The sequence below is a fragment of the Oncorhynchus mykiss genome, chromosome 30 (genome assembly GCF_013265735.2).
Source record: "Oncorhynchus mykiss isolate Arlee chromosome 30, USDA_OmykA_1.1, whole genome shotgun sequence".
Lineage (NCBI taxonomy): Eukaryota > Metazoa > Chordata > Actinopteri > Salmoniformes > Salmonidae > Oncorhynchus > Oncorhynchus mykiss.
Window position 1 is genome coordinate 3,839,655 of NC_050570.1, and position 25,164 is coordinate 3,864,818.

At 36.4% G+C, this 25,164-nt stretch overlaps 1 protein-coding gene across 3 annotated transcripts in view; it reads right to left on the minus strand.

The window, feature by feature from the left end:
* LOC110522692 (CD151 antigen) overlaps positions 1-25,164 on the minus strand; it is a 33,928-nt gene extending 8,764 nt beyond the window's left edge. The window contains exons 1-6 of one of the 3 annotated variants that reach the window (XM_036968935.1): positions 24,974-25,163; positions 18,431-18,512; positions 17,290-17,481; positions 14,207-14,281; positions 12,368-12,388; positions 6,235-6,339 (exon numbers count right to left, since the gene is read on the minus strand). In XM_036968935.1, the coding sequence (XP_036824830.1) occupies positions 6,235-6,339; positions 12,368-12,388; positions 14,207-14,281; positions 17,290-17,481; positions 18,431-18,511 (474 nt within the window). In that variant the 5' untranslated portion in view covers position 18,512; positions 24,974-25,163. Of the gene's footprint in view, positions 1-6,234; positions 6,340-12,367; positions 12,389-14,206; positions 14,282-17,289; positions 17,482-18,430; positions 18,513-20,159; positions 21,873-24,973 lie in introns of those variants that run through there. The other 2 variants (XM_036968936.1, XM_036968937.1) reach the window with 2 other exon arrangements.

Genomic DNA, 25,164 nt, shown 5'->3' on the forward strand with positions numbered 1-25,164 from the left:
TGATGTATTTAATATAATGTGATGTATATAATGTGATGTATATAATGTGATGTATATAATGTGATGTATTTAATGTGATGTATATAATGTGATGTATTTAATGTGATGTATATAATGTGATGCATTTAATATAATGTGATGTATTTAATATAATGTGATGTATTTAATATAATGTGATGTATATAATGTGATGTATATAATGTGATGTATATAATGTGATGTATATAATGTGATGTATATAATGTGATGTATATAATGTGATGCATTTAATATAATGTGATGTATATAATGTGATGCATTTAATATAATGTGATGTATATAATGTGATGTATATAATGTGATGCATTTAATATAATGTGATGTATATAATGTGATGCATTTAATATAATGTGATGTATATAATGTGATGTATATAATGTGATGTATATAATGTGATGTATATAATGTGATGTATATAATGTGATGCATATAATGTGATGTATATAATGTGATGTATTTAATGTGATGTATTTAATATAATGTGATGTATATAATGTGATGTATATAATGTGATGTATATAATGTGATGTATATAATGTGATGCATTTAATATAATGTGATGTATATAATGTGATGCATTTAATATAATGTGATGTATATAATGTGATGTATATAATGTGATGCATTTAATATAATGTGATGTATATAATGTGATGCATTTAATATAATGTGATGTATATAATGTGATGTATATAATGTGATGTATATAATGTGATGTATATAATGTGATGTATATAATGTGATGCATATAATGTGATGTATATAATGTGATGTATTTAATGTGATGTATTTAATATAATGTGATGTATATAATGTGATGTATATAATGTGATGTATATAATGTGATGTATATAATGTGATGCATTTAATATAATGTGATGTATATAATGTGATGTATATAATGTGATGCATTTAATATAATGTGATGTATTTAATGTGATGTATATAATGTGATGTATATAATGTGATGTATATAATGTGATGTATATAATGTGATGTATATAATGTGATGCATTTAATATAATGTGATGTATTTAATGTGATGTATATAATGTGATGTATATAATGTGATGTATATAATGTGATGTATATAATGTGATGTATATAATGTGATGTATATAATGTGATGTATATAATGTGATGTATTTAATATAATGTGATGTATATAATGTGATGTATATAATGTGATGTATATAATGTGATGTATATAATGTGATGTATATAATGTGATGTATATAATGTGATGTATATAATGTGATGTATATAATGTGATGTATTTAATATAATGTGATGTATATAATGTGATGTATATAATGTGATGCATTTAATATAATGTGATGTATATAATGTGATGTATATAATGTGATGTATATAATGTGATGTATATAATGTGATGTATATAATGTGATGCATTTAATATAATGTGATGTATATAATGTGATGTATATAATGTGATGTATTTAATGTGATGTATTTAATATAATGTGATGTATATAATGTGATGTATATAATGTGATGTATATAATGTGATGTATATAATGTGATGCATTTAATATAATGTGATGTATTTAATGTGATGTATATAATGTGATGTATATAATGTGATGCATTTAATATAATGTGATGTATTTAATGTGATGTATATAATGTGATGTATATAATGTGATGTATATAATGTGATGTATATAATGTGATGTATATAATGTGATGTATATAATGTGATGTATATAATGTGATGCATTTAATATAATGTGATGTATTTAATGTGATGTATATAATGTGATGCATTTAATATAATGTGATGTATATAATGTGATGTATATAATGTGATGTATATAATGTGATGTATATAATGTGATGTATATAATGTGATGTATATAATATGATGTATATAATGTGATGTATTTAATATAATGTGATGTATATAATATGATGTATATAATGTGATGTATATAATGTGATGTATTTAATGTGATGTATATAATGTGATGTATATAATGTGATGTATATAATGTGATGTATATAATGTGATGTATATAATGTGATGTATTTAATATAATGTGATGTATATAATGTGATGTATATAATGTGATGTATATAATGTGATGTATATAATGTGATGTATTTAATATAATGTGATGTATATAATGTGATGCATTTAATATAATGTGATGTATATAATGTGATGTATATAATGTGATGTATATAATGTGATGTATATAATGTGATGTATTTAATATAATGTGATGTATATAATGTGATGTATATAATGTGATGTATATAATGTGATGTATATAATGTGATGTATTTAATATAATGTGATGTATATAATGTGATGCATTTAATATAATGTGATGTATTTAATGTGATGTATATAATGTGATGTATATAATGTGATGTATATAATGTGATGTATATAATGTGATGTATATAATGTGATGTATATAATGTGATGTATATAATGTGATGCATTTAATATAATGTGATGTATTTAATGTGATGTATATAATGTGATGTATATAATGTGATGTATATAATGTGATGTATATAATGTGATGTATATAATGTGATGTATATAATGTGATGTATATAATGTGATGTATTTAATGTGATGTATATAATGTGATGTATTTAATGTGATGTATTTAATGTGATGTATATAATGTGATGTATATAATGTGATGTATATAATGTGATGTATATAATGTGATGTATATAATGTGATGTATATAATGTGATGTATATAATGTGATGTATATAATGTGATGTATTTAATATAATGTGATATATATAATGTGATGTATATAATGTGATATATATAATGTGATGTATATAATGTGATGTATATAATGTGATGTATTTAATGTGATGTATTTAATGTGATGTATATAATGTGATGTATATAATGTGATGTATATAATGTGATGTATATAATGTGATGTATATAATGTGATGTATATAATGTGATGTATTTAATATAATGTGATATATATAATGTGATGTATATAATGTGATATATATAATGTGATGTATATAATGTGATGTATTTAATGTGATGTATATAATGTGATGTATATAATGTGATGTATATAATGTGATGTATATAATGTGATGTATATAATGTGATGTATATAATGTGATGTATTTAATATAATGTGATGTATATAATGTGATATATATAATGTGATGTATATAATGTGATGTATATAATGTGATGTATATAATGTGATGTATATAATGTGATGTATATAATGTGATGTATATAATGTGATGTATTTAATATAATGTGATGTATATAATGTGATGTATATAATGTGATGTATATAATGTGATGTATATAATGTGATGTATTTAATGTGATGTATATAATGTGATGTATATAATGTGATGTATATAATGTGATGTATATAATGTGATGTATATAATGTGATGTATTTAATGTGATGTATATAATGTGATGTATATAATGTGATGTATATAATGTGATGTATATAATGTGATGTATATAATGTGATGTATATAATGTGATGTATATAATGTGATGTATATAATGTGATGTATATAATGTGATGTATATAATGTGATGTATATAATGTGATGTATATAATGTGATGTATTTAATGTGATGTATATAATGTGATGTATATAATGTGATGTATATAATGTGATGTATTTAATATAATGTGATGTATTTAATATAATGTGATGTATATAATGTGATGTATTTAATATAATGTGATGTATATAATGTGATGTATTTAATGTGATGTATATAATGTGATGTATATACTGTGATGTATATAATGTGATGTATATAATGTGATGTATATAATGTGATGTATATAATGTGATGTATATAATGTGATGTATATAATGTGATGTATATAATGTGATGTATATAATGTGATGTATATAATGTGATGTATATAATGTGATGTATATAATGTGATGTATATAATGTGATGTATATAATGTGATGTATTTAATATAATGTGATGTATTTAATATAATGTGATGTATATAATGTGATGTATATAATGTGATGTATTTAATATAATGTGATGTATATAATGTGATGTATATAATGTGATGTATTTAATGTGATGTATATAATGTGATGTATTTAATATAATGTGATCTATTTAATGTGATGTATATAATGTGATGTATTTAATGTGATGTATATAATGTGATGTATATAATGTGATGTATATAATGTGATGTATTTAATATAATGTGATGTATTTAATATAATGTGATGTATATAATGTGATGTATTTAATGTGATGTATATAATGTGATGTATATAATGTGATGTATATAATGTGATGTATTTAATATAATGTGATGTATTTAATATAATGTGATGTATATAATGTGATGTATATAATGTGATGTATTTAATATAATGTGATGTATTTAATGTGATGTATATAATGTGATGTATATAATGTGATGTATTTAATATAATGTGATGTATTTAATATAATGTGATGTATATAATGTGATGTATTTAATGTGATGTATATAATGTGATGTATTTAATGTGATGTATATAATGTGATGTATATAATGTGATGTATATAATGTGATGTATATAATTTGATGTATTTAATATAATGTGATGTGTTTAATGTGATGTATATAATGTGATGTATATAATGTGATGTATATAATGTGATGTATTTCATATAATGTGATGTATTTAATATAATGTGATGTATTTAATATAATGTGATGTATTTAATATAATGTGATGTATTTAATGTGATGTATATAATGTGATGTATTTAATGTGATGTATATAATGTGATGTATATAATGTGATGTATATAATGTGATGTATATAATGTGATGTATTTAATATAATGTGATGTGTTTAATGTGATGTATACAATGTGATGTATATAATGTGATGTATATAATGTGATGTATATAATGTGATGTATTTAATATAATGTGATGTATATAATGTGATGTATTTAATATAATGTGATGTATTTAATATAATGTGATGTATTTAATGTGATGTATTTAATATAATGTGATGTATATAATGTGATGTATTTAATATAATGTGATGTATATAATGTGATGTATTTAATATAATGTGATGTATTTAATATAATGTGATGTATTTAATGTGATGTATTTAATGTGATGTATATAATGTGATGTATATAATGTGATGTATATAATGTGATGTATATAATGTGATGTATATAATGTGATGTATATAATGTGATGTATTTAATGTGATGTATATAATGTGATGTATATAATGTGATGTATATAATGTGATGTATATAATGTGATGTATATAATGTGATATATATAATGTGATGTATATAATGTGATGTATATAATGCGATGTATATAATGTGATGTATATAATGTGATGTATATAATGTGATATATATAATGTGATGTATATAATGTGATGTATATAATGTGATGTATTTAATGTGATGTATATAATGTGATGTATTTAATGTGATGTATATAATGTGATGCATATAATGTGATGTATATAATGTGATGTATATAATGTGATGTATTTAATATAATGTGATGTATTTAATATAATGTGATGTATATAATGTGATGTATATAATGTGATGTATTTAATGTGATGTATATAATGTGATGTATTTAATGTGATGTATATAATGTGATGTATATAATGTGATGTATTTAATATAATGTGATGTATTTAATATAATGTGATGTATTTAATGTGATGTATATAATGTGATGTATATAATGTGATGTATATAATGTGATGTATATAATGTGATGTATATAATGTGATGTATATAATGTGATGTATTTAATATAATGTGATGTATATAATGTGATGTATATAATGTGATGTATATAATGTGATGTATTTAATATAATGTGATGTATATAATGTGATGTATATAATGTGATGTATATAATGTGATGTATTTAATATAATGTGATGTATTTAATATAATGTGATGTATATATTGTGATGTATATAATGTGATGTATTTAATGTGATGCGCCAGTAACCCCTGCTCCAAGAAAGGGGGAGGAGTTATCTGTCTTATTAACGTCTGATTCGTTACAATATGCACTCCAAACCAAGCAGCCTAAACCATGACCTCTATCTGAATGAAACATGGTGGTTGGAACAGCATTTACAGGAAGCTTCTGTCATTCATTTACCTCCTGCTGCAGCTTGTCCACTGCACTGGTGATGCTCTCCTCTCCAGTCTGCTGGTATTTCTGAACCATGGTCTCCTTCAGGTTGTGTTGCAGCTCCTTATCCAGCTGTGTAGAGACATACACAGGAGCCAATGACAATCTATGAAATCTACAACTTACCAACACTAAGACAGTCGTGCAACTGTAAAGGAGGATGGACAGGGTTTGACAGGGTTGGGGTCAATTAGAATCGAATTCAGTAATTAAACATATATAATTTATTTTCAATATTTCTCAATAAATATTGTCTTAGGTCTCTCTTTATGTAGTGTTGTGTTGTCTCTCTTTGTGTAGTGTTGTGTTGTCTCTCTTTATGTAGTGTTGTGTTGTCTCTCTTTATGTAGTGTTGTGGAGTCTCTCTTTATGTAGTGTTGTGTTGTCTCTCTTTATGTAGTGTTGTGTTGTCTCTCTTTATGTAGTGTTGTGTTGTCTCTCTTTGTGTAGTGTTGTGCTGTCTCTCTTTATGTAGTGTTGTGTTGTCTCTCTTTATGTAGTGTTGTGATGTCTCTCTTTATGTAGTGTTGTGTTGTCTCTCTTTATGTAGTGTTGTGGTGTCTCTCTTTATGTAGTGTTGTGGTGTCTCTCTTTATGTAGTGTTGTGGTGTCTCTCTTTATGTAGTGTTGTGTTGTCTCTCTTTATGTAGTGTTGTGATGTCTCTCTTGTCGTGATGTGTGTTTTGTCCTATATTTATATTTTATTTATTTAAAATGCTGAATCCCAGCCCCTGTCCCCTAAGGAGGCCTTTTGCATTTTGGTAGTCCGTCATTGTAAATAAGAATTTGAAGAACTGACTTGCCTAGTTAAATAAAGCTTAAATAAAACTGATAAATAAATCGAATGAAAACAATAGGTTTTTTTTATTTTAAAAGTAAAATGTTTCACATTTTAAATTCAAATCACTTCCTGAATTGAATGAATTTAACTTTTATGTCCCCTTTTTAGGTGACTTCGACTGGACCAGTTCCACCTGATATTTCTTCGACTGGACCAGTTCCAACCGATATTTCTTCGACTGGACCAGTTCCAACTGATATTTCTTTGACTGGACCAGTTCCAACCGATATTTCTATTTCTTTGACTGGACCAGTTCCAACTGATATTTCTTCGACTGGACCAGTTCCAACCGATATTTCTTCGACTGGACCAGTTCCAACTGATATTTCTTTGACTGGACCAGTTCCAACTGATATTTCTTTGACTGGACCAGTTCCAACCGATATTTCTTCGACTGGACCAGTTCCAACCGATATTTCTTCGACTGGACCAGTTCCAACCGATATTTCTTTGACTGGACCAGTTCCAACCGATATTTCTATTTCTTTGACTGGACCAGTTCCAACTGATATTTCTTCGACTGGACCAGTTCCAACCGATATTTCTTCGACTGGACCAGTTCCAACCGATATTTCTTCGACTGGACCAGTTCCAACCGATATTTCTTCGACTGGACCAGTTCCAACTGATATTTCTTTGACTGGACCAGTTCCAACCGATATTTCTTTGACTGGACCAGTTCCAACCGATATTTCTTCGACTGGACCAGTTCCAACCGATATTTCTTCGACTGGACCAGTTCCAACCGATATTTCTTCGACTGGACCAGTTCCAACTGATATTTCTTCGACTGGACCAGTTCCAACTGATATTTCTTCGACTGGACCAGTTCCAACTGATATTTCTTTGACAGGACCAGTTCCAAACGATATTTCTTTGACTGGACCAGTTCCAACCGATATTTCTATTTCTTTGACTGGACCAGTTCCAACCGATATTTCTATTTCTTTGACTGGACCAGTTCCAACTGATATTTCTTCGACTGGACCAGTTCCAACTGATATTTCTTTGACTGGACCAGTTCCAACTGATATTTCTTTGACTGGACCAGTTCCAACCGATATTTCTTCGACTGGACCAGTTCCAACCGATATTTTTTTGACTGGACCAGTTCCAACCGATATTTCTATTTCTTTGACTGGACCAGTTCCAACCGATATTCTTTGACTGGACCAGTTCCAACCGATATTTCTTTGACTGGACCAGTTCCAACCGATATTTCTTCGACTGGACCAGTTCCAACTGATATTTCTTCGACTGGACCAGTTCCACCCGATATTTCTTCGACTGGACCAGTTCCAACCGATATTTTTTCGACTGGACCAGTTCCAACCGATATTTCTTTGACTGGACCAGTTCCAACCGATATTTCTTTGACTGGACCAGTTCCAACCGATATTTCTTTGACTGGACCAGTTCCAACCGATATTTCTTTGACTGGACCAGTTCCAACCGATATTTCTTTGTACAGCGCGCTTTGTGAGTGCAACATCAATTGCTTTACACTCCCTAAAAGCACTGGTTATCCGGATTCCCCTGCGCTATTGCAAGCGCAGCTGTGAGGGTCACAGACACAGGAAATCGTACATTTGCATAGGGAGTGACACGTCACATTTTCTGGCCTATCCAGACAAAGGAATGATTTCATGTGCCTGTGAACCTGGTAGCTGCGCTTGCAATAGCGCCAGGGCCGGCTCCAGGCATAAGTGACCGTAAGCTGTCGTTAGGGACTCCGGCCACTAGGAGGCCCCAAACCAAAGTAAATATAAACATGGCATACGTCATGGCAAAATGAGTAGAATTGTTGGGAATTAGCTTTAAAAAAGCAAAGATTTATCTCCACCCCATGGCAAAATGAGTAGAATTGTTGGGAATTAGCTTTAAAAAAGCAAAGATTTATCTCCACCCCATGGCAAAATGAGTAGAATTGTTGGGAATTAGCTTTAAAAAAGCAAAGATTTACAGTGCCTTGCGAAAGTATTCGGCCCCCTTGAACTTTGCGACCTTTTGCCACATTTCAGGCTTCAAACATAAAGATATAAAATTTTATTTTTTTGTGAAGAATCAACAACAAGTGGGACACAATCATGAAGTGGAACGACATTTATTGGATATTTCAAACTTTTTTAACAAATCAAAAACTGAAAAATTGGGCGTGCAAAATTATTCAGCCCCCTTAAGTTAATACTTTGTAGCGCCACCCTTTGCTGCGATTACAGCTGTAAGTCACTTGGGGTATGTCTCTATCAGTTTTGCACATCGACAGACTGAATTTTTTTCCCATTCCTCCTTGCAAAACAGCTCGAGCTCAGTGAGGTTGGATGGAGAGCATTTGTGAACAGCAGTTTTCAGTTCTTTCAACAGATTCTCAATTGGATTCAGGTCTGGACTTTGACTTGGCCATTCTAACACCTGGATATGTTTATTTTTGAACCATTCCATTGTAGATTTTGCTTTATGTTTTGGATCATTGTCTTGTTGGAAGACAAATCTCCGTCCCAGTCTCAGGTCTTTTGCAGACTCCATCAGGTTTTCTTCTAGAATCGTCCTGTATTTGGCTCCATCCATCTTCCCATCAATTTTAACCATCTTCCCTGTCCCTGCTGAAGAAAAGCAGGCCCAAACCATGATGCTGCCACCACCATGTTTGACAGTGGGGATGGTGTGTTCAGCTGTGTTGCTTTTACGCCAAACATAACGTTTTGCATTGTTGCCAAAAAGTTCAATTTTGGTTTCATCTGACCAGAGCACCTTCTTCCACATGAAATATCCAATAAATGTCGTTCCACTTCATGATTGTGGCCCACTTGTTGTTGATTCTTCACAAAAAAATACAGTTTTATATCTTTATGTTTGAAGCCTGAAATGTGGCAAAAGGTCGCAAAGTTCAAGGGGGCCGAATACTTTCGCAAGGCACTGTATCTCCACCCCATGGCAAAATGAGTAGAATTGTTGGGAATTAGCTTTAAAAAAGCAAAGATTTATCTTCACCCCATGGCAAAATGAGTAGAATTGTTGGGAATTAGCTTTAAAAAAGCAAAGATTTATCTCCACCCCATGGCAAAATGAGTAGAATTGTTGGGAATTAGCTTTAAAAAAGCAAAGATTTATCTCCACCCCATGGCAAAATGAGTAGAATTGTTGGGAATTAGCTTTAAAAAAGCAAAGATTTATCTCCACCCCATGGCAAAATGAGTAGAATTGTTGGGAATTAGCTTTAAAAAAGCTAAGATTTATCTCCACCCCATGGCAAAATGAGTAGAATTGTTGGGAATTAGCTTTAAAAAAGCTAAGATTTATCTCCACCCCATGGCAAAATGAGTAGAATTGCATAAAAGTTGTAATAAAATTACAAAAAGTTATCTTTGCCCCAATGGCAATATTTGAAAATTTGCAGGAAATGAACTTATATACACACACATATGTGTGTCTATAAGTATATTTATTGCGGCAAGAGGGGGGCCACTAACATGTTTTGCAGTGAGGTGGGGAGCCCCCCAACAAAATCTCACTTAGGCTCTAGCCTAAAAGGCTTGAGCCGGCCCTGATCAGAGCATATGAAATGGAGAGTCTAGTGGATTCAACAATAGCAAGATCATCTCGCTATGATGTTCTCAGATGGATTCATAACTCTCAACAGGAAATATAATAAATAATTTGGTAGAATTGAAACAAGACTACTTTATCTTGGTCACAGACAGACAAAATGACTTTGAGCTTAAAGCTGTAGCGACTCACATTTGAATGGTGCCTCTGACTCACTCAGAGGACGTTTGGCATCTGTCGTCAGTTCTTTGAAAATTGTGCTAATAATGTACAGTACAATAAAATATATTTTACAGTTATAAGAAAGGATAAACTACTTACTATAAGATTTCACATTTTGATTGTTACTATATTTATAAAGCATTTAATTCATTTCAAACCCTATTGCCTTTTGTTGAATAGGAAAAATAAATGTTTTTAAAAAATTCATATATTTTCTAAATATTTGTACTAATGTACTTGAGCTTGTATCCTCAAAGATGAGTACACCTCATCAATTTATAACTATATTTTTTTTTACCAGAAAGATGAATTCCAAACCTTTCTATAACTATGCAGCATTACCAGTTATTGTGTATTCATTTGGACTATTTAGGCGGGAAATCTATATTTTTGCCTTCAGGTTCATGAATTAGAATTGACCCCAACCCTGGTATTTGAATATTATGTACAGTTCTTCAGTCCCAGTCCAAAGTTAGGACCTAGGCCACCTTCTCATTCCAGGGTTTTTCTATATTTGGACTATTTTCAACATTGTAGAATAATAGTGAAGACGTCACAACTGTGAAATAACACATGTGGAATCATGTAGTAACCAAAAAAGTGTTAAACAAAATGTATATTTTATATTTGAGATTCTTCAAAGTAGCCACCCTTTGCCTTGATGACACCTTTGCACACTCTTGGTATTCTCTCAACCAGATTCATGAGGTAGTCACCTGGAATGCATTTCAATTAACAGGTGTGCCTTCTTAAAAGTTAATTTGTGGAATTTCTTTCCTTCTTAATGGGTTCGAACCAATTAGTTGTGTTGTGACATCTTATTAAATTATGTCCATATTATGGCAAGAACATCTCAAATAAGCAAAGAGAAACGAGAGTCCATCATTACTTTAAGACATGAAGGTCCGTCAACATGGAAAATGTCAAGAACTTTGAATTTTTTTTCAGGTACAGTCGCAAAAACCATCAAGCTCAATGACCAAACTGGCTCTCATGAGGACCGCCACAGGAAAGGAAGACCCAGATTTACCTCTGCTGCAGAGGATGAGTTCATTAGAGTTACCAGCATCAGAAATTACAGCCCAAATAAATGCTTCACAGAGTTCAAGTAACAGACACATCTCAACATCAACTGTTCAGAGGAGACTGTGTGAATCAGGCCTTCATGGTCGAATTGCTGCAAAGAAACCACTACTACTAGAAACCACACCACGCTTTTTTTGGTTACTACATGATTCCATATGTGTTATTTCATAGTGTTGAAGTCTTCAATTTTATTCTACAATGTAGAAAATAGCAAAAAAGAAAGAAAGAAAAACCCTTGAATGAGGAGGTGTGTCCAAACTTTTGACTGGTACTGTATGTTTATTTTTCATACAGTAGTAAGGAGATGTGATTGGATCAGAAATAACAGTAGAAGAATATTCTGAACAGTGAGATCAGAGACACAGAGTTTGATAGAAAGGAGGAATCAAACAGGAGGATAATTACCTGCTGACAGAAAGGGAAACACTGGACGGGGAAGAAAGCCACAAGAGGAGAAAGAAAAGTAGGAATTTGAAAAAGACGGAAAACAGGGATGAATGTATGCAGAGGAGCAAACAGGAATATAAAACGATTGTGGACATGCAGGAAGATGTGTGTTATTCAGGAAGAAATAAAGGTTGAATAAATAAATAAAATATTCAGGAGATATTATTTGATTTTAATAGTTATTATAATAAAGTTTTAGGAAATACAAGAAGGTTTAATATAGTAGAAGAACGTTTTAGGTCATACCAGAATGTTTTAGGTCATACCAGAATGTTTTAGGTCATACCAGAATGTTTTAGGTCATACCAGAATGTTTTAGGTCATACCAGAACGTTTTAGGTCATACCAGAACGTTTTAGGTCATTCCAGAACGTTTTAGGTCATACCAGAACGTTTTAGGTCATACCAGAATGTTTTAGGTCATACCAGAACGTTTTAGGTCATACCAGAACGTTTTAGGTCATACCAGAACGTTTTAGGTCATACCAGAACGTTTTAGGTCATACCAGAACGTTTTAGGTCATACCAGAATGTTTTAGGTCATACCAGAACGTTTTAGGTCATACCAGAATGTTTTAGGTCATACCAGAATGTTTTAGGTCATACCAGAACGTTTTAGGTCATACCAGAATGTTTTAGGTCATACCAGAACGTTTTAGGTCATACCAGAACGTGGTTTGTGTCAGTGACTGAATTAGCTAAGAATACAGTAGGTTTACTAGTCTGATAACTAAATAATGCACAAGGATGGATGTAACTATATCCGACATGACATAACTATGACTAATCGTGCTTCAAATAGACCTTCTTGCCACAGTCATCATCTAAATATACCTATAAACGCCACTGTGCATTTCAGGAATCAACTGTAACAAGTCACAGAGTAGCCCACATGTTGAATGGGAATTCGTTTTAAATGTTACGGTATAACTGTTTCCCCGAGAACTAAACAAAACATCTAGTAGAGTCTGGTAATTCCAAGCTGCGTTCAAATACTCTGGGAAATCATTTCCAACACAGAACCTGTGCTTGATGAAAGAAAAGTCCTCCCCCGGGGTCAACCTGGCTCTCCAAGCAGGCTAAAGCAAACGCTAAAAAATATATGAAGGATTTGAAATACCATTTGAACCCAGGTCTGGTAAGAGGAGGTCAGGTGATGCCAACCAGAATTCCTGGCATGTCTGAGGAGAACACGGTATTCTAAGACCTCCTAACACTGGATATAGGCCCATCCAGCATCCCTAAATAGCACCCTATCCCCTATATAGTGCACTACTTTTTGGCCACACGCCCATAGGGCTCTGGTTAATAGTAGTGCACTACGTAAGGAATAGGGTGCCGTTTGCTAGCAGCAGCTATGTGTAACTAGTACATTTTTTGTTGTTGTTGTAATGTGTAGACCTGGGTTCAAATACTATTTGACATCTTTTGGATACTTTCAGAGTGTGCCTTAGCTTTGCCCGGAGTGCCAGGTGTCTAGGGGGACTTTTCTATCTATTCCATTAGGACAGGCAAGTTCAAATCGAGCACAGATAATGTATTTGGAATGATTGTAAATAGTATTTGAACCCAGGTCTCGTTAATATAGTATAAGACAGCGTTTCTCAAACTCGGGTCCAGCGTACCCCAACGGGTGGACAGTATTGTTTTTGGCTAGCTCTACACAGCTGATTCAAAGAATCAAGCTTGATGAAAGATCAATTGAATCAACTTTGTAGTGGTAGTGCAAAAAATATATATAATGTGCACCCCTTGGGTCCCCAGGACCAAGTTTGGGAAACGCTGGTATGTACATACCTCCTGATACTGGATATAGGCCAGGACTCCAGCTACAATCTCCAGCAGGAAGATACAGAGTAGCAGGAAGAAATACTGTGGGAGAGAGAGAGAGAGAGAGAGAGAGAGAGAACAGAGAGAGAGTGAACAGAGGGAGAGAACAGAGAGAGAGAACAGAGAGAGAGAACAGAGAGAGAGAACAGAGAGAGTGAACAGAGAGAGAGAACAGACAGAGAGAACAGAGAGAGAACAGAGAGAGAGGAGAGAGAGCGAACACAGAGAGAGAACAGAGAGAGAGAGAGTACAGAGAGAGAGTACAGAGAGAGAGAACAGAGAGAGGAGAGAGAGAGAGTACAGAGAGAGAGGAGAGAGAGAGAGAGAGAGAGTGGCAGGAAGAAATACTGTGAAGAATGGGGAGGACAAAAAGACATTCCCTCCTAATATAAAACAGACTGTAGTGAGCTGAGGTTGAAAACAACTTCATGTGCCAATATCTGTGTGTAGTAAGGTCATACAGTAAGTGAGCGTGTGCCTTTTTGTAATATTATCTCTCTATCTCTCTCCCTCCCTTAATTCTGTATTCCCGTATTCTGCCGCTGTGTACTCTCTGTTTAGGGCCAAACAGCATTCTAGTTTGCTCTGTTTTTTTGTTAATTCTTTCCAATGTGTCAAGTAATTATATTTTTGTTTCCTCATGATTTGGTCTAATTGTGTTGCTGTCTCTCTATCTCTCCGTTTTGTCTCCCCTCTCAATTTCAATTCAATAACATTTAAGGGACTTTACTGACATGGGAAACATATGTTTACATTGCAAAGCAAAGCCCTCTCTCCTCTATAGCCCCTCCTCTCCCCCTACCCCCACTTCTCCCCACCACTTCTCCCCACTCCCCACCACTTCTCCCCACTCCCCACCACTTCTCCCCACTCCCCACCACTTCTCCCCACCACTTCTCCCCACTCTCCACCACTTCTCCCCACTCCACTCCCCACCTCTTCTCCCCACTCCCCACCTCTTCTCCCCACTCCCCACCACTTCTCCCCACTCCACTCCCCACCACTTCTCCCCACTCCCCACCACTTCTCCCCACCACTTCTCCCCACCACTTCTCCCCACTCCACTCCCCACCACTTCTCCCCACTCCCCACCTCTTCTCCCCACTCCCCACCTCTTCTCCCCACTCCCCACCACTTCTCCCCACTCCCCACCACTTCTCCCCACTCCCCACCTCTTCACCCCACTCCCCACCACTTCTCCCCACTCCCCACCTCTTCACCCCACTCCCCACCACTTCTCCCCACTCCCCACCACTTCTCCCCACTCCCCACCTCTTCTCCCCACTCCCCACCTCCTCTCCCCACTCCCCACCTCTTCTCCCCCTACCCCCACTTCTCCCCACTCCCCACCTCCTCTCCCCACTCCCCACCTCCTCTCCCCACCTCTTCTCCCCACTCCCCACCTCTTCTCCCCACTCCCCACCTCTTCATTCCGCTCTCGCTCTGTCTCTCCAACCACCATACCGGTGATGCCCCTCATTCCTCTCTCGTGACTCATGCTCCGTATCTAAACTCTTAAAGATACACACACGGCATTATTCTGCGTGATATTTATGACACGTGCATTTCAGACAGTGTATTTTCGTCTGGTTCTGTTTATATCATAGAGGTAGATAGAGGAATCTAGATGCATATAAACCTGTTTCGGCAAGGACATTGCCATTGAGAGATTCCACCATTTTAAAGTAGTCAACTGGTTGGGGATTACTATGTTTTTCGGAGAAATCAGCCACTTATCAGAGCGTTGTCTTCTTTAAATTGGGTTCCCTATGGTTAGTAAATGGCTTTAAGCTATATCATCGCCAGCTAGTGGCCACAAAATGTCATTACTTGGATTAGCTAACACAAGGTGCCATTGGACCACAGGAGTGATGGTTTCTGATAATGGGCCTCTTTACGTAGATATACCATTAAAAAAATCAGCCGTTACCATAGTAATTTACAAAATTAACAATGCCTACATTGTATTTCTGATAAATTTGATGTTATTTTAAATGGACAAAAAAAAATGTGCTTTTCTTTCAAAAAACAAGGACATTTTCCAAGTGACCCCAAACTTTTGAACGGTAGTGTATATATGTGTGTGTGTGTGTGTGTGTGTGTGTGTGTGTGTGTGTGTGTGTGTGTGTGTGTGTGTGTGTGTGTGTGTGTGTGTGTGTGTGTGTGTGTGTGTGTGTGTATATATGTGTATATATGTGTGTGTGTGTGTGTGTGTGTGTGTGTGTGTGTGTGTGTGTGTGTGTGTGTGTGTGTGTATATAGTGTACATACATCCATTACCCCTTTCTTCTGCCTCTGAAAAATGCATTTTTTTTGTGTTTAATTGACAGGAGTTTATATGTGAACGGATTTTAATGTTTATATTAAATCATTTTGAAAGTAAAGGGTGTTTTTTAATGTTTATAGTAAATCATTTTGAAAGTAAAGGGTGTTTTTTAATGTTTATATTAAATCATTAATCGTAAAGGGAGTCTCCGAGGGTGTAGAAGAAGCTGTGTGAATGTCATTTCAGGTATATGTATATAAGGTATAACCAGTGTGGATGTGTACCATTACGTTTGATTGATATCGTGTGTTAGTTAGAGTGTTTCCGGTTTCGAGACACTGTGTCACAACTGCTGATTTGATATAGGGCTTTGTAAATGGATTGATTGGTTGATTGATTGGTTGATTGATTGGTTGATTGGTTGATTGATTGGTTGGTTGATTGGTTGATTGATTGGAGGATTGGTTGATTGATTGGTTGATTGGTTGATTGATTGGTTGATTGATTGGTTGATTGATTGGTTGATTGATTGGTTGGTTGATTGGTTGATTGATTGGTTGATTGATTGATTGGTTGATTGATTGATCAGAGGATTGGTTGATTGATTGGTTGATTGGTTGGTTGCATGGTTGATCGGAGGATTGGTTGATTGATTGGTTGATTGGTTGGTTGATTGATTGATTGGTTGGTTGATTGGTTGATCGGAGGATTGGTTGATTGATTGGTTGATTGATTGGTTGAATGATTGGTTGATTGATTGGTTGATTGATTGATCAGAGGATCACCACTATTAGCAGACTCCTCATCTCCTTGAGGGTGGCACAGCAGCCTACGATCCCAGTGAAGACAACGATAGCCCCGGCAGCTATGAGGATGTAGGCAGAGGCAGAGTAGAAGGTGGAGTTGAGGAGGCTGATGTAGTCACTCTTCTCTACGAGGGTCCACACCCCCACCGCCATCATCACTCCACCTGCCAGCTGAAAGAGGACACGCACACGCGCACACACACACACACACGCGCACACACACACACACACGCGCGCACGCACACGGGCACGCACACGGACACACACACACACACACACATACAGCAGGGGAATTCAAAACCACTCAATTCAATTCCCTTTCAAATCATTTCCATTAAATTAAATTATTTCAATTCAGAACACAGACAATTTTCAATAGCAGATAACTAGTAGATTCCTAGCACCAATCAAATACAGGCAGTAGGAGACTATCAGTCGCTGACAGGTTAGAGACTTAACGGTTGATATTGTTTCAGGTTCATTTAGTGTACAGACATGCAAAGGGTTAAACCTGTCTATAGAATCTACTGCTTTGTTATAACATATAGGACAAGTTAAGCAACATTTCTGCCCCCCCCAAAAAAAGATGTTGTTCTGCCAGACAGACAGGCAGACACAGACAGACAGACAGGCAGGCTGACAGACAGGCAGACAGACAGGTAGACACAGACAGACAGACAGGCAGGCTGACAGACAGGCAGACATACATAGCAGATAGACAGACAGACAGACATAGCAGATAGACAGGTCAATAGTAGACAGACAGACAGACTCACCCAGAAGCAAAGGTTAAAGGTCAATAGTAGACAGACAGGCAGACTCACCCAGAAGCAAAGGTTAAAGGTCAATAGTAGACAGACAGACAGGCAGACTCACCCAGAAGCAAAGGTTAAAGGTCAATAGTAGACAGACAGGCAGACTCACCCAGAAGCAAAGGTTAAAGGCCAATAGTAGACAGACAGGCATACTCACCCAGAAGAGAAGGTTAAAGGTCAATAGTAGACAGACAGACAGACAGACCCACCCAGAAGCAAAGGTTAAAGGTCAATAGTAGACAGACAGGCAGACTCACCCAGAAGCAAAGGTTAAAGGCCAATAGTAGACAGACAGGCATACTCACCCAGAAGAGAAGGTTAAAGGTCAATAGCAGATATTTCAGACAAATCATCCCACATGTGTTTTTCTCATCATATGTCTCCATCCTGAAAACAAGAGAACACAGACGTGTTATTTTTAAGATTGTTGGTCTAAATAGTAATATATTTATTTAATATATATATTTTCTGTAAGTTTGGTCTTTTTAGTAAATAGAATTTATAAAAGTATTAAACGCAACAATTTCAAAGATTATTCCGTAGTTTCAGTTCAGTTCATATAATGAAGTCAGTCAATTGAAATAAATTCTTTAGGCCCAAATCGATGGATTTTAAAGTGACTGGGAATACAGATATGCATCTGTTGGTCACAGATACCTTCTTTTAATGGGTCGTGGAACCAGTGAGTATCTTTGTGAACATTTGCCTCATGCAGCTTGGCACAGAGTTAATCAGGCTGTTGATTGTGGTCTGTGGAATGTTGTCCCACTCCTCTTCAACGGCTGTGCGAAGTTACTGGATATTGGTGGGAACTGGAACACGCTGTCGTACACGTCGATCCAGAGCATCCCAAACATGCTCAATGGGTGACATGTCTGGTGAGTGTGCAGGTCATGGAAGAACTGGGACATTTTCAGCTTCCAGGAATTGCGTACAGATCCTTGCTGAAACATGAGGTGATGGAGGCGGATGAGTGGCACGACAATGGGCCTCGGGATCTCTTCACGGCATCTCTGTGCATTCAAATTGCCATCAATAAAATGCAATTGTGTTCATTGTCCGTAGCTTATGCCTGCCCCATACCATTACCCAACTGCCACCATGGGGCACTCCGTTCACAACGTTGACATTGCCCACCCGACGCCATACACGTACGTGGTCTGCGGTTGTGACGCCAGTTTTGACGTACTGCCAAATTCTCAAAAACAATGTTGGAGGCGGCTTATGGTAGAGAAATTAACATTAAATTCTCTGACAACAGCTCTGATGGACATTCCTGCAGTCAGCATGCCAATTGCACTCTCCCTCAACTGGAGATATCTTTGGCATTGTGTCGTGTGACAAAAATGCTCACTTTTATTGCCATCACTCATGGGGGTGGTGGTGGAGAAGCCAGCAGAAAATACAGAGAGTAGGGGTTGGTCTAGTTACGCCAGGATTGGCTCAGTGTTCTGTCACTCATGGGGGACACTGCGTCACCGCAAAATCTACAGGGAGAGCTAGGCAGTTCAAGCCCGCTTGGGTGCTGCCATAGAGTTACATTAGAAGTGCCCATCCAAGAAGGCTCAAGGTCATTGGCCACAGATAAAATGATGTCACATCATGTTATATCTACAGGCAGCTTTGATTGGACTGATCATGTCAACATCATATTTTCAAAATCTTAGCTACCAGTCACCATGAAGCACGTCGTCAATCTACAGGCAAATACTTTTCAATCCCTGTCATATGAAGAGAGATTATAGATAAAACGTATCGGTGCTCATCGGCCATTGGACAAAAACATTACTCATTAATCCAGAGAATGACAGACTTTGATGATGAAATTTGCCCACAGGAAAGGACCGCCATGCCACCTTCCTGCTCAAGTGAGCACAGCACAAGAAGGTGAGTGCAAAAATGCTGCTGCATAAATGATGTAATATACCAGGGAGATATGTATACTGTAGCTAAGAAAGTAATACTAAGTGAATGCTGTTAGTAGCCCATGTTACTCAACCTAACAATTTGGTCCTTTCCCCCCTCATAACTTACTCTACTGTTCTGACTTGGTGGTGCACATGAAGCCTATAGCCTGGTTTAGAGAAACGTCAGGAACAACTAGATCAAGGTACTGCTGCTGACAGGAACAACTAGATCCAGGTACTGCTCTTGACAGGAACAACTAGATCCAGGTACTGACAGGAACAACTAGATCCAGGTACTGCTGCAGGTACTGATGCTGATAGGAACAACTAGATCCAGGTACTGATGCAGACAGGAACAACTAGATCCAGGTACTGACAGGAACAACTAGATCCAGGTACTGACAGGAACAACTAGATCCAGGTACTGACAGGAACAACTAGATCCAGGTACTGACAGGAACAACTAGATCCAGGTACTGACAGGAACAACTAGATCCAGGTACTGACAGGAACAACTAGATCCAGGTACTGATGCAGACAGAAACAACTAGATCCAGGTACTGATGCAGACAGGAACAACTAGATCCAGGTACTGACAGGAACAACTAGATCCAGGTACTGATGCAGACAGGAACAACTAGATCCAGGTACTGCTCTTGACAGGAACAACTAGATCCAGGTACTGCTGCTGACAGGAACAACTAGATCCAGGTACTGCTGCTGACAGGAACAACTAGATCCAGGTACTGCTGCTGACAGGAACAACTAGATCCAGGTACTGCTCTTGACAGGAACAACTAGATCCAGGTACTGACAGGAACAACTAGATCCAGGTACTGCTGCAGGTACTGATGCTGATAGGAACAACTAGATCCAGGTACTGATGCAGACAGGAACAACTAGATCCAGGTACTGACAGGAACAACTAGATCCAGGTACTGACAGGAACAACTAGATCCAGGTACTGACAGGAACAACTAGATCCAGGTACTGACAGGAACAACTAGATCCAGGTACTGACAGGAACAACTAGATCCAGGTACTGACAGGAACAACTAGATCCAGGTACTGACAGGAACAACTAGATCCAGGTACTGATGCAGACAGAAACAACTAGATCCAGGTACTGATGCAGACAGGAACAACTAGATCCAGGTACTGACAGGAACAACTAGATCCAGGTACTGATGCAGACAGGAACAACTAGATCCAGGTACTGCTCTTGACAGGAACAACTAGATCCAGGTACTGCTGCTGACAGGAACAACTAGATCCAGGTACTGCTGCTGACAGGAACAACTAGATCCAGGTACTGCTGCTGACAGGAACAACTAGATCCAGGTACTGCTCTTGACAGGAACAACTAGATCCAGGTACTGACAGGAACAACTAGATCCAGGTACTGCTGCAGGTACTGATGCTGATAGGAACAACTAGATCCAGGTACTGATGCAGACAGGAACAACTAGATCCAGGTACTGACAGGAACAACTAGATCCAGGTACTGACAGGAACAACTAGATCCAGGTACTGACAGGAACAACTAGATCCAGGTACTGACAGGAACAACTAGATCCAGGTACTGATGCAGACAGGAACAACTAGATCCAGGTACTGATGCAGACAGAAACAACTAGATCCAGGTACTGATGCAGACAGGAACAACTAGATCCAGGTACTGACAGGAACAACTAGATCCAGGTACTGATGCAGACAGGAACAACTAGATCCAGGTACTGATGCAGACAGGAACAAATAGATCCAGGTACTGCTGCTGACAGGAACAACTAGATCCAGGTACTGATGCAGACAGGAACAACTAGATCCAGGTACTGCTGCAGACAGGAACAACTAGATCCAGGTACTGACAGGAACAACTAGATCCAGGTACTGACAGGAACAACTAGATCCAGGTACTGATGAAGACAGGAACAACTAGATCCAGGTACTGATGAAGACAGGAACAACTAGATCCAGGTACTGATGCAGACAGGAACAACTAGATCCAGGTACTGATGCAGACAGGAACAACTAGATCCAGGTACTGACAGGAACAACTAGATCCAGGTACTGATGAAGACAGGAACAACTAGATCCAGGTACTGATGAAGACAGGAACAACTAGATCCAGGTACTGATGCAGACAGGAACAACTAGATCCAGGTACTGATGCAGACAGGAACAACTAGATCCAGGTACTGACAGGAACAACTAGATCCAGGTACTGACAGGAACAACTAGATCCAGGTACTGATGCAGACAGGAACAACTAGATCCAGGTACTGCTGCTGACAGGAACAACTAGATCCAGGTATTGCTGCTGACAGGAACAACTAGATCCAGGTACTGATGCAGACAGGAACAACTAGATCCAGGTACTGACAGGAACAACTAGATCCAGGTACTGCTGCAGACAGGAACAACTAGATCCAGGTACAGACAGGAACAACTAGTATCCAAAAAACAAACGTACAAACTACACACAAGAAAATACAGCCGACTGATCTGTCTTGAACTAGTTGTGAGGTTTTCTACGCTTGTTTGTTATTCCGGCTCTTGAGCCTTCTTAGGCAATGGTTCACTATGTCAGATAGGTTGTGTCAGCTTAGACTTAGCAATATCGGGGCATTGAGACATCACGTAGCATCAACGAGTCGTCAGTCGATGTGTCTGTTCAAATGATCAAAATAACGTAGTCTTAATGTCAGAGGAGACGGGACACAAAAACAAAAATCCAACACGACACGTACCGACCTATCATCTTCTCAACGCGGTCTGCAGTTTAACTGAAACTGTAAACGTCAGTCGAAACAATATCCCGTCACACTTCACTAAGTCATATCATGTAACTGTAAACCACCCTCCTGTCACGGGAAAACGTCCCGTGCCTCTTTGTCATCTCTCTATGAGTAGAAGCAGAAACACTGTTTGATCTCTGAACTGTACATACTGTACTATACTGTGTCTGAACTGTACCTACTGTACTATACTGTATCTGAACTGTACATACTGTACTATACTGTATCTGAACTGTACTATACTGTATCTGAACTGTACTGTACTATACTGTATCTGAACTGTACTGTACTGTATCTGAACTGTACTATACTGTATCTGAACTGTACATACTGTACTATACTGTATCTGAACTGTACATACTGTACTATACTGTATCTGAACTGTACAAACTGCACTATACTGTATCTGAACTGTACATACTGTACTATACTGTATCTGAACTGTACTATACTGTATCTGAACTGTACATACTGTACATACTGTACTATTCTGTATCTGAACTGTACATACTGTACTATACTGTATCTGAACTGTACTATACTGTATCTGAACTGTACTATACTGTATCTGAACTGTACTATACTGTATCTGAACTGTACTATACTGTATCTGAACTATACTGTATCTGAACTGTGCATACTGTACTATACTGTATCTGAACTGTACAAACTGTACTATACTGTATCTGAACTGTATCTGAACTGTACTATACTGTATCTGAACTGTATCTGAACTGTTCTATACTGTATCTGAACTGTATCTGAACTGTACTATACTGTATCTGAACTGTACATACTGTACTATACTGTATCTGAACTGTACATACTGTACTATACTGTATCTGAACTGTACATACTGTACTATACTGTATCTGAACTGTACTATACTGTATCTGAACTGTACTATACTGTATCTGAACTGTACATACTGTACTATAGTGTATCTGAACTGTACATACTGTACTATACTGTATCTGAACTGTACTATACTGTATCTGAACTGTACTATACTGTATCTGAACTGTACTATACTGTATCTGAACTGTACATACTGTACTATACTGTATCTGAACTGTACTATACTGTATCTGAACTGTACTATACTGTACTATACTGTATCTGAACTGTACTATACTGTATCTGAACTGTACATACTGTACTATACTGTATCTGAACTGTACTATACTGTATCTGAACTGTACTATACTGTATCTGAACTGTATCTGAACTGTACTATACTGTATCTGAACTGTACTGTACTATACTGTACTATACTGTATCTGAACTGTACTATACTGTATCTGAACTGTACTATACTGTATCTGAACTGTACATACTGTACTACACTGTATCTTAACTGTACTGTACTATACTGTATCTGAACTGTACATATAGATATTTGGTTAGATAGTTATGTTGATACTGTAAATGTGTATATCCTCTGTATATTTGTCCACTGTTCATTCTCCTACAGCTCTATGTTCATTCTCCTACAACTCTATGTTGATTCTCCTACAACTCTATGTTCATTCTCCTACAACTCTATGTTCATTCTCCTACAACACTATGTTCATTCTCCTACAACTCTATGTTCATTCTCCTACAACTCTATGTTCATTCTCCTACAACTCTATGTTCATTCTCCTACAACTCTATGTTCATTCTCCTACAACTCTATGTTCATTCTCCTACAACTCTATGTTCATTCTCCTACAACTCTATGTTCATTCTCCTACAACTCTATGTTCATTCTCCTACAACTCTATGTTCATTCTCCTACAACTCTATGTTAATTCTCCTACAACTCTATGTTCATTCTCCTACAACTCTATGTTAATTCTCCTACAACTCTATGTTCATTCTCCTACAACTCTATGTTCATTCTCCTACAACTCTATGTTCATTCTCCTACAACTCTATGTTAATTCTCCTACAACTCTATGTTAATTCTCCTACAACTCTATTTTCATTCTCCCACAGCACTATGTTCATTTGATCTATTTTGTATATAATTTATGTAAACTGTGTGTAAATTCCTGTCTGTCTCTAAATGCCTGTCTATCTCTAGCAGCAACACACCACGTCACATTCTGACTATGTCCGTGTCCTTGGTGGTTCGGAAGTAAAAAGTGAAGACTCCTACCTGAACTCAAACTGCGAATCCTCCTCACCCCTCCGGAGGTAAACAGTCTTACCAGAGACTGTGAAATGTTCCGCTCTCTACTCCACTGTCACGGCGGTGGTACTGTAACGTCTGTCTGTCTGCCTGCTCTCCGTGAAGGTTATGAGCAACAGGCTGAGCTCGCAACTGACACTCTGATATAAGCTCCTGCT